Source organism: Nicotiana tabacum, chromosome 3 (genome assembly GCF_000715075.1).
Source record: "Nicotiana tabacum cultivar K326 chromosome 3, ASM71507v2, whole genome shotgun sequence".
NCBI classification, from domain to species: domain Eukaryota; kingdom Viridiplantae; phylum Streptophyta; class Magnoliopsida; order Solanales; family Solanaceae; genus Nicotiana; species Nicotiana tabacum.
Window position 1 is genome coordinate 47,858,811 of NC_134082.1, and position 10,916 is coordinate 47,869,726.

At 33.2% G+C, this 10,916-nt stretch overlaps 1 protein-coding gene across 1 annotated transcript; it reads left to right on the plus strand.

Annotated features, from left to right (window-relative positions):
- Positions 1 to 530: 530 nt before the first annotated feature.
- LOC107830384 (glycine cleavage system H protein 2, mitochondrial) lies at positions 531 to 4,734 on the plus strand. Its single transcript, XM_016657920.2, has 3 exons — positions 531 to 726; positions 2,615 to 2,874; positions 4,391 to 4,734. The coding sequence occupies exons 1-3, from the start codon at positions 651 to 653 to the stop codon at positions 4,517 to 4,519; spliced, it is 465 nt and encodes a 154-aa protein (XP_016513406.1). The 5' UTR covers positions 531 to 650; the 3' UTR covers positions 4,520 to 4,734.
- The last annotated feature ends 6,182 nt before the right edge of the window (positions 4,735 to 10,916 follow it).

Genomic DNA, 10,916 nt, shown 5'->3' on the forward strand with positions numbered 1-10,916 from the left:
ATTTTGATTGTAGATGGCTAATGGTCAAAATGGGGCAAGTGGTTCTCAGGCATAGCTGGAAGGGAATGCAATCAAATGGAAAAGAAAGGATCAAGATAGTCTACTATAAATAATCTTTTGTATTATAATATTTTACCTATTTTTGTCGAGTCCATGATGCTGGAGGACAAAAAAGATGTTGTAGTAAGTAATCTATCATTTAATGTTTGTAACAGCCTAGCTGAACTAAGGAATATTGATGCCATGAAGGGCATATGTGGAAGTGTCAACAAGGCTTGTAATAGCACTGCACTACTTTAGTTTTTTATAAATAAAATGCTCATATTCTCAAAAAAAAAAAAAAGTGACAAAAGAAAAAGTCAAAAGTCAAAAGTCAAAGCTAGGAAACAGGAAGCTACCGTGAGACGCTCCACATGGAATGACCTGCCAACAAAAGGTTACAACAACACACTCACCAACTTCTCCATATTAGTTCTAGTGACACATCGATCCACCAACTCCTCTGCCAAATTTTCTCATGTATTTAATCATTAAAAACTATTTATAGCTTCTAGCTTTTTACATAATTTTTTAAAGCTTTTAGCCTAGCAAAAAAGAGTGTGTGTGCCGCAAACTTAGAGAGAGGAGCACTGCTTTGAGTACTTCAAAAAATGGCTACCAAGTTGTGGGCTTCAAGGGCTGCTTCATACCTCAGGGTATCAACGTTTCACCGAGCATTTGCTACTGGTAATATATATGGACATAGATTCACGTTTGTATATAACATTTTTATCATGTTTTCTCTTGTTTTGTTGCGGGCTGTATGAATGTGAATCATGAATTTGTTATACAAGATTTTTCTTGATCTGCCATCCTGTTGATTAAAGATCCGATTTTGGAAATGGGTTGTGCTTATTTTGTCTATTTGGATCAATAGAAGTATTATGGACAGTTTTTAAAAAAAAAATGTTTTCTTGATTTTACAGTCTGTCACCTTTGTCATGTGAATATTATCAAGATCGTGTTGAAGGGCAAATGATGTTACTGTTATTTGCTTTATCTATTTGTTGTTAAAAATGTGTTATACTCTATGTGAGATCTGTATATGCTGGATCAATATTTCTTTTTTTGGTAGGATAATGGTGGTGTCCGGGCCAACTTTGGCCACGATATACCTGTTAACTCCGACCAGTACATGTACCGGATAACTTTGTCCACCAAAGCTTAGGTAAATGGGAAGAAATCACCTAGTGATTTTTGCCTACTCCATTGACCACTAGGCCACACCCTTGATTGTGGGATTAGTTATCATCGAGATTAATAATGAAATGAAACGTTTTTTTACATTTGATGTTCATTACTTTGATGTAGACATGTAGTACTGGAAAATGGCAATGAATATATATGTCAGCATTGACAGTCTTCAAATTTTAGTGGTGGACCTCTGAAATTTTGGACTGGTTTGAAAGGATTGACTAATGGAGAATGATAGTAACTTGTTAGATCAGATTAGTAACTTATAGCAATTCTTCTTCTTTTGTTCAATTTTCGGTGTTTTCAAATCAGATCTTCCCTTTAAATTCTACCAAATCAAAGAGAAGTTCTCAAGCAGTGTCTATTAGTATGCCTAATTGAAGAATCATGGTATATGTTAGTTGTTATTCTTTTCTATAGCTAGGACTTCTCCAAATTTAATTGTTTTTTCTCATATCTTCTATCTAAAAGCTCCAAATACAAATGCCTTTTATCAATGCCGTACCATATGTTTTCATATGAATATATGCAAAGAATATGGAACTCCTTTAACTGAATTTGCTTGGGTGTATTATCTGGGTATAGTTAGCAGGATTTAAGCGTGGTGCTATAAGATTTTCTCCATTGAGTTAATCACTGCCAAAAGATGTATGACTTCATATTCCCTCGTCATGTTTAATTGAGATATCATGCTTGAGCTGGAGGGTACCTTCAATTCATAACCAAGAGTATCCTTCACCCAGGAACCTTGGTGATGACAAGGCTTCTTGGAAAATGAATTTAATACCTTGGTGATGACAAGGCTTCTTGGAAAATGAATTTAATGGAAATCAGGTACCATAGTCCTTCAGTTAAAAATGAATACAGAAAAAATCGTACCGATTAAAAATTTGAATTATGTTATGCTCTGAGTGGTGATATAGTTTAGTGATCATATTGGATTTCCTTATATCAATTGATTTTGTCGATTTTGTTCACTCGTATGCTAAATTTTTAGATGGAATTCCATGTGATAATTGGTTTCTACCATGACATGTTTGGTCCCTTTGACTTAATGGTATATTCCGGGAGGTGTTTATTCTTGGACCATGTGAAAGTAGAAAAGTATGTAATATAAAACTCAGAAGGGTTGGTAGTGGGTGCAAGAAATAATGTCTCCTCCTGCAAAAGGGGGTGAACTGGCAGACAATGTTTAGTGACCCCATTTGATAAAACCGCTCTCTCTTTTTCTACTGATCAAGAGAACAAAGAGGAAAAAACCTGTTAAAGAAAGGAAAGGGAAAAGCAGAAAAGGGAGGGAATGGAAAAAGGTTAAGTAATATACTAATGTTTGAATATGATCCGTCAGCGTATTGACTGTTTGGTTCAAATTCCTTTGCAGTTGTCAAGGATTTGAAGTATGCAGACTCTCACGAATGGGTCAAAGTTGATGGTAGCTCTGCCACAATAGGCATCACAGATCATGCTCAGGATCATTTGGGTGATGTTGTGTATGTTGAATTACCAGAAGTGGGGGCTTCTGTTACTCAATCTGGCAGTTTTGGTGCTGTTGAAAGTGTTAAGGCCACCAGTGATATCAATTCTCCAGTGTCAGGAAAGGTGGTCGAAGTTAACGAGAAGCTCAATGACACTCCTGGTCTGGTGAGTATCCGAGTTCTCTAGATTATTTTCTTTCATTGAGGTATAGCTTTTAATAGAAAATATAGAGAACTTCTAGTACTTTTTATTTTTATTTTTGTTTTGTATAATGTTGGCTGAATTTTTAAATGGAGAAACATGTTCAACGAGGACCCATATAGCCGAACCCGACTTGTTTGGGACTCGGGCATAATTGTTGTTGATGTTGAAGTATAGCCTTAGAGGTTGAAGTAAAGTGCTGAAACCGGACATTCTTGCAAAATTAGTTATTGAGAATTGAGTGGAGTTTTTGGTGTTTATTCTGTGGCATATGCCAAGCTAGTAAATTGGAAGAATTATTTACACATATCAACAGCTGAGGTATCCGAAACGACTGTCTGAGTCATCAGTCCATATGGATTAATTGTTGATGTTTAGAGATATTCGTCAAACGCTACCTTGCAGAATTTTGGTAAAACTCCAGGATATTTGCATTTCTAAAAATATAAGAGTTGGATCAACTCATAAGGATTATTATCATTGTCAGGAAAAATATCATAAGCTAGTGGTATATCTGAGTTAGCTTGAATCTGTTGTGAAATTGTCGAGCAGATTCTTTAGCAAACAAATAAATTTTACAACTGTCCCATGAGGTTTTGATTTAAACTTATGTTTCTGCCTGATTCACACAGGCCTCAAGTCTCTGGACCAATTGTTACTTGCTAGATTATTCAGGTTCAAGCCCCCACACCATGGTGTCCTTTAAGAAGTGGATGCCAAACGAAGGTGTCCTTTCCTCCCATCTGCCTAAGATTTGTTGGGCAGAGTTACCCAGTACTTGTGCCGGTGGAAGGTAGTAGGTACCTGATGGAATAGTCGATAAGCGCACAAGCTAACCCGGACACCACGTTATCCAAAAAAAAAAATGGGATGTCAGATGAAGGTGTCCTTTTAACTAGAGAGATAGGATATAGATTGTTTTCTTGGATTTTGTTTATCTAAGAACATGTAGCTTTCTTGTTACCAAGAGATGGTAAGTGGTTGAGGCATGAAATGACCGATGGCTTACAAGTACAAGTACCGTGAGGGAAAGGTGAAAAGAACCCTATTTAGGGAGTGCAATAGAGAATCTGATATCCGATGCGAACAATCAGTCGAAGGAGCGGAGCTTAGAGCCTTTACTTTATGTAAAGCGCTTGTCGGTTGGACAGTCTGCCCACTTGGTGGATTAGTTGAGGTGCATGCAAAGTTGGTTCGTTCACTAGTAATATCACAGACAATAGGAAAAGAAAGAAAAAAAGTGTAGCTTCCTTAACCATTTTGGAGCCAACAAAATTGATTGGTGAGACTTAGCTGATTAAATATCACATCTCGAGGCTAATTTCTTATACTCCTTTGGAGTACTAACTGAATAGTTTGCTATCAAGTGCTCTTTCAGTTTTTAACACTTAATAGTATGATGTTGGTTTTCTCGTGTCATCTTTTCATTCTTTTAGTTCTTTTTCATCGTATGTATGACAATCTTCTTACCAAAACTTAGGTTAATGAAAGCCCGTATCAAGATGGATGGATCATAAAGGTGGAGATTAACAATAACGACGAGCTCAAATCCTTGATGGACCATGACCAGTATTCCAAGTTCTGCGAAGAAGAAGACGCAAAACATTGATTGAAGCCTGATGGAGTTGAGAAAGAAACATTTTTCTTGCAGGATTTGTTTTGTGCATTGTGAGGCTAATTCCCAATTCCAGGGAACTGAAAAATTCAACAAGTGATTTCTTAGGTGTTTAGTTCAACATGCTGCATTCTCTTTCTTTTGGCAAATATTTAAAGCTTTGGATATTGAATTTCTTCTAGTTTAACAGAATAATTTGCTTTTTTTTCCTTCTGGATTTGCATTTAATTCCCTTTGTTTTCATTTGATATTCATCAACATTGACATTGTTTTACATTAATATGCATGTTCCTTAAAACAAACTAGGCAGAATGTTAATTTTGATCTGTTCAGTTCTCTATAGGGATTTCTTTGTAAAGATTGGAATAAAACTATAGACTAAAGCGTTCGCAATCGCAAAGACTGCAGCAGCGGTATTTCTTTTGGTGGCTAATACAGATAATTATATTAAATTAGGAAAGCAGAGACAAACCCAATTGCCATCAGCAAAATGTGCAATGCTTTAATATATCAAACTAAACAATCTATTATTACTATATTAAAAGCACGAAGGCTCTTAGCGAAATGTCGTTCGCTTTTTTTATCCTTTATAGATAAGAAATATGTCAGCATAACTAATATCAGCATTATTGATACACCCTATTCAATATTATTCTTATGCACCCTATCAAACGATCCCTAAGATTTGATGATATTGTGTAAGGAATTTAAATGTGATTTTTAAGTTCTTTTAAAATTCGTGTTTTGATGGTTTTGAAACAATAATTGTTTCAGAATAACACAATTAAAAAAGCAAATAACCAATTTTTAGAAATTTATTTGAGTTATAAAAACTTTAGAAAAATCAATTTCCATACTAGGAAATTGGGGTACGGAGCATCTTGCAATGGAGGCACGCCTATGAGAAGCTATTCGGGTCGTTTGGTTCTCATATTAATTACTATAAGTTAGTGGGACTATAATGTTCGTTCTCTTCTTTTTTAACTTGATAGTATGCGCTATTATATCTTTCTTATATGCAAGATAGTTCCTAAACTAATTTCTTTTATTGTTGTAATAGGAGGAGACTTGAGGAGAAAGATGTGAATATATTAATTAATGGAGAAGGTGTAATTTGTGGCATCAACCGAAGATTATGGTTGAGAAAATTAGAAGGAATAATATCAACTAATGCTGTGTTTTTAAACAACAAAGTAATGCACTCTTATCGTACTTTAAATAATTTTGAGATTCGTTGTCTTAGATGGGAGCCATATAATTTATTTTCTTCATTACATAAAGACCAAACATATGCTTACCTACGTCCTTCGGCTACATATCCTGCACAAATGATTAGGTAAAATAATTTTACTAACAATCTACTTGATTATTCTTTTATTAAATAATCAAATAGTAAATTTTTTATTCGGACAATGTCAATCAAACCATGCTCATTGATTATTTCAGAACGTGTTTAGTAGACGACAAAGCACATATACCTATACAAAGCATTCACGTAGTATTATGTTTGGAATTCTCAACCGACAATATAAAATAGAAAAAAAATTCGTAATTAGTTGAATCGCTACATTTTACATTTTCCCGCATCGTTTGCATGAAAATAATTTTTTTTTGTACATAATATTTTTAAAAAGATTTAATTTGGAATTATTTCATAAATAATTGACTTAAGAATCTTGGGCAAAGCACGAACGTAGAAACTAGTTATTATAAAAGCACGAATATTGAAATGCTAAATATTGATTGACCAAAATATCCTCGAAATATTTACTGACTTTTATACCCTTTGAAAGCTAAATTATTCCTACAAAAAATAATTTTATGTTAGATAGAATTGTAATTCTAACTTTGTGTGATACAAATTTTTTGGACCTCTAATCATACTCAATTTCCAACTTTTAGTCGTTTGAGCTATTGTTGAAATTCTAAAGCCAGAGTTGAGAAGGAGAAGAAAAATTATATATATTCTCCGGCAGTGAGAATTTTCATTAAGGGGTATCAAAATATATAAAAGTAAATATCCCACAAAATTAAGGGGAGCCAATACATAATATATATAAATATAATTTTTTTTTACCTACTTATACAATGTATTTTTCCTGCGACACCCCTTCCTATAAGGTGACTCCACCACTGTTCCCCGGTAGATAGCCTCTTTATATCGTTCCCATTACTAAGAATAGGAAATTTATTTTTTTATGGCGCTTTCTTTTTGCATCAACTAAGATAGTGCAATTGTTTGTTACTATGATTCAGTCATCTGTCTTCGTCTCCTGCATTGAAGCTCCATGTATTTTTATACCACGAAAAATTTAATAGGTTTGGAGAACTTTCGTGAATATAATTGGTGAAATAAAATTAAGAGTCAAAATAGCCTTTGGAACTTTCATGGAAGCAAAGTACTTCGGAGGAAGCTAAACTCCTTTAAATCTAAGAATACGAAACAATGAAAATTAAAACCTAAGAATAAGAGACAATGAAAATTAAAATCACATGCAATCTAACTTCCACCGATGAAATTAAAATAACAGCTTCCAGGATGAAAGTCATCCTCGTATCTGTACCATAGGATATCATTGTTATTTAAAACATAAGGAAACCCGACGTCAGACTTCTGTACAAGTAAATCAAATGACAATAATATGGAACGACAAAAGCCAACCTTAGAATTCTGTACAAGTAAATTAAATGACAAGCCTACAAATTAAGGGTAAAAATGTAAATATATAAATTCTTAATGGGGTAGCGGTTTATCCGATAAGAAAATTGAGTAATCCGTTTCGAAATTGATAAACCGTTAATTATAAAATTTCAATCCATTCACCAACCATTACTCTAAAAATCCGATACCAATAAGCCAATAAACCAATTTTACAGTTTAATTAACGGTTATGATTTGGTTTTGAACAAACCTACTTGGATTTCTTATGGCAATCAAAGATACTCGAAAATTGGTAGTATTGGAAAAAGCATGAATATAATATTGCTAGACCAAAATAGCCTTAAAATATTAAATACAACTCAAAAGGAAAGGACATAATTGGAATAGTACATGTTAGGACGAAACCTTCTTAAACCCAAAAAACTAAAAGAATATTTTGGATTTTTTTGAATATTTCGAATTTCAAATTCATTAAAAAAACTGCACGATAGGTTGAAAAAAATAAATAATATTCTGCATGTTTATGTTCGAAAGTATCCAAAAAAGAAAAGGTATCCGTCAGATTTCCCAATAGAAATTAGAACTTTAAATTAGAAAAGGATTTGGCTACCCTTCACAAGTCAATGTTGATTCCCATCAAAGTTAAATATTGCAAGGAGCTGGGTTTTCTAAAATTTGCTTGAAACAAGAACATATATATCTGGTAATATGTATAAACTTTGACATATATTACCAGCAAATCTTCAAATTTAATAAATTAGATTATTGGCATTAGAATATGGATATGACTTCATAAACGTAAAGAAATTTTGTGCCTACATTCATCTGGCAAGTTGAACCTTAAAAGAAGTTCTACATATGTATCACATTGAAAATATATGATATATTTTCTCTTCTTTTTTTCTAAGTATATTAGCCAAGCAGAAGGTGTATTAGAAGAGTATAAGGTTTAAAAAAAGTTCCTCATAGATTGATAACATCTGAGATGAAATGAATTTATCAACACTCAATTGTCACTATTTCGGTCATTCAAAAATTCTCGATCATTTGAATCTCTTTTCGCCACAGGGATTTTAAAGTATGTGTCTTTCTTTAGTGAACTTCTCTAAGGTATATGCCGTTTACATTCTAAATTTAAATATAAGTATACTACTACCAAGATCGATAATTTTCTTACATTTTATCATAATATCATGCAAAAGTTGCATTGTTTATTCATTTGCTATTCTATAACTCAAAACAATTTTTTTTATAATGTATGAGTTTATAAATTTAATTTATCGTTCTTGCATACAAAAAAAGAATAAGGATATACTTGCAAAACAGGTGCATAAAAACTAATTTAATTAAAAAGGGCAGTAGTTATGTGGTAATTATTTTCTTTACAAGCAATCAAATATTATAATATCTATAAAAAATTTATATTACAATTAATTATTTCAATACTATTGCAAGAGTGAAGAGCAAGTAAAAGGTAAAGAAATTAATAGAAATGCAATCTTTAAAGCAATTTATTATCAACCATAGTTTTCATCACTTTAACCTTCTCTCTACATCTATATATAAATATAAAAGTGGGAATTTGCAAGATAATGTGGCAGTCCGCTAAAGCCAACATTCTTATTTATCTTTTTTCTTGTTTTTTTGGACTTTCATCCTAATTTTAGTACAATTTTCATTATTAAAATACTTTTCCTACATAATTACTGTTATGAGTTTAAAAAAACGGAAGAGGAGGAAATTTTGGAATTGAATTACATCTTTCATTATATACATTAATTATGAATATTAAATAAGGAAGAGGAAGGGATTCAATTTAATTGGACAAATAAGGAGCTTTAATGACTTAAAGAAGAAAATGTGTAAAATAAAGCTGATGAGTAAGTATTAGCATTCTAATGAGAAACGGTTTCTGCCCACTCTTCTTATTTTTCTTCACAAATCCAATGAAAGCTCTTCATTTCATTTTCCAATCGTTATTAGAAGTAATTGTCACACCTCCTTTTTTCGCCCCCGCGAGGGTACAAGGAGTTTTTTTCAATTAAAGGACAATCGAAACGGGATTTGTTTATTTATTTCGGAGTCGCCACTTGGGAGATTTAGGGTGTCCCAAGTCACCAATTTTAATCCCGAATCGAGGAAAAGAATGACTCCATATTACAGTCTGCGTACCAGAAATCCGGATAAGGAATTCTGTTAACCCGGGAGAAAGTGTTAGGCATTCCCGAGTTCCGTGGTTCTAGCACGGTCGCTCAACTGTTATATTCGGCTTGATTATCTGATTTTTATACAAACATGAACTTATGTGCAAATTTTTATCTTTTTACCGCTTTCATAATTATTATTATTATTATTTGCAAGGAATTGCAACGTTGTAAAAATGTGTCTCAAACCGCGTCACAATCAATGTACCCGTGGTCGTTGACACACTTTGACTCCGTTGAGATTTGGATTTGGGTCACATAAATGTGCACCCGTGTTTAAGAAGGTTAAATTATTAAAGGTGCGCCTAAAGCAACTAGCGTATTGTTATTTTGGGAAGGCCGTAAAATTCGCTAAACGGCCTGTCCCGAATTCTAAGTATTTTAATATATACATTTAGAGGGCCCCGCAGCTTGTGCATTTTTGTTTGTCGAGGCTTGTCTCATTTTTAGTTAAAAGGATAAACCTACAGCGACTATATTTTCTTATTAAGTTCGTCTCTAAAATAAAAGAAAATCTCTTAATTAATTACATGCTAAAAACGTAACTTATTAGTTATTAGTTTACGGCTAATGCGAATGGAAAATTGCGACCGAGTTTGTACAAAGAAAAACTTCTTTCATTCTATATTCTATTATTCAATAATACTAAACATGAGATTGACACACCATAATATCAAGACAGATTAACTAGCATTTGGTTAATTTAACTGACGTTATTAGATGAAGAAATTATACATATGTAACCCCATTACTCATTTATAAATCGACTACATCTTTATACAGAGAAAAGAAAATTATATTCAAACACAAATCTAAACAGGAGAGATTCAACAGGAACAAAGCCTGATTAATATTTCATTTCGCTTCAAGCCGAGAGTGTACAAATGTGTACCTGGAAATGGCAATACAAGAAGAAAAGAAGTAGGAGTCAGCAGCAATAATACCACAGCAACAGCAGGTTCAGCAACTCCGCAAACCAGTAACAACCAGTAGAATAACCCAATAACGGATTGAAAAATCAGCAATACCAAAGTGCAATCGCAGTCAAAGCAGAAGAGAGACGGATACAAGATGCAGTAGTTTACTGATTTTTGAATAACACTCGAGAAAAGACAAACAGAATTTATTCAAGTAGAAGTTCAAGTTGTCTTTCTCTCTTTCAGTCTAAAAGCTCTCTCAAGTGTAAAAGTCTGTCAGCGCTCAAGTGTAAAAATCTTTCTTTTAATGTTCAAGTCCTAAAACTCTCTCTCAAATCTTGGTCCTCCCCCCTTTTAATGTGTCAAATGACCCTATATATATAGCAAGAAAAGTCTTGAATCCCCAACCCGAAATTATTCCCCCAAGGCATGCTTTGTCCCCACTATTTAATGTTTTCTTTATTTTAAACCTTGTCCCCCATGACTACATTAAATAAATACAATATTCCCAACCCATTATAATTTGTCCCCCATGCCTAACATAAACAAATACAATATTCCTCCCCATTACATTTTGTCTTGTCCCCCATTATGTTAAACAATTATAT

Excerpts from the sequence above, each read along its gene's own strand:
- LOC107830384 (XM_016657920.2), top strand. The coding sequence starts at position 651 with ATGGCTACCAAGTTGTGGGCTTCAAGGGCTGCTTCATACCTCAGGGTA. Across the intron at positions 727-2,614 it reads TCACCGAGCATTTGCTACTG|TTGTCAAGGATTTGAAGTAT; the intron begins GTAATATATATG and ends ATTCCTTTGCAG. Across the intron at positions 2,875-4,390 it reads TCAATGACACTCCTGGTCTG|GTTAATGAAAGCCCGTATCA; the intron begins GTGAGTATCCGA and ends ACCAAAACTTAG.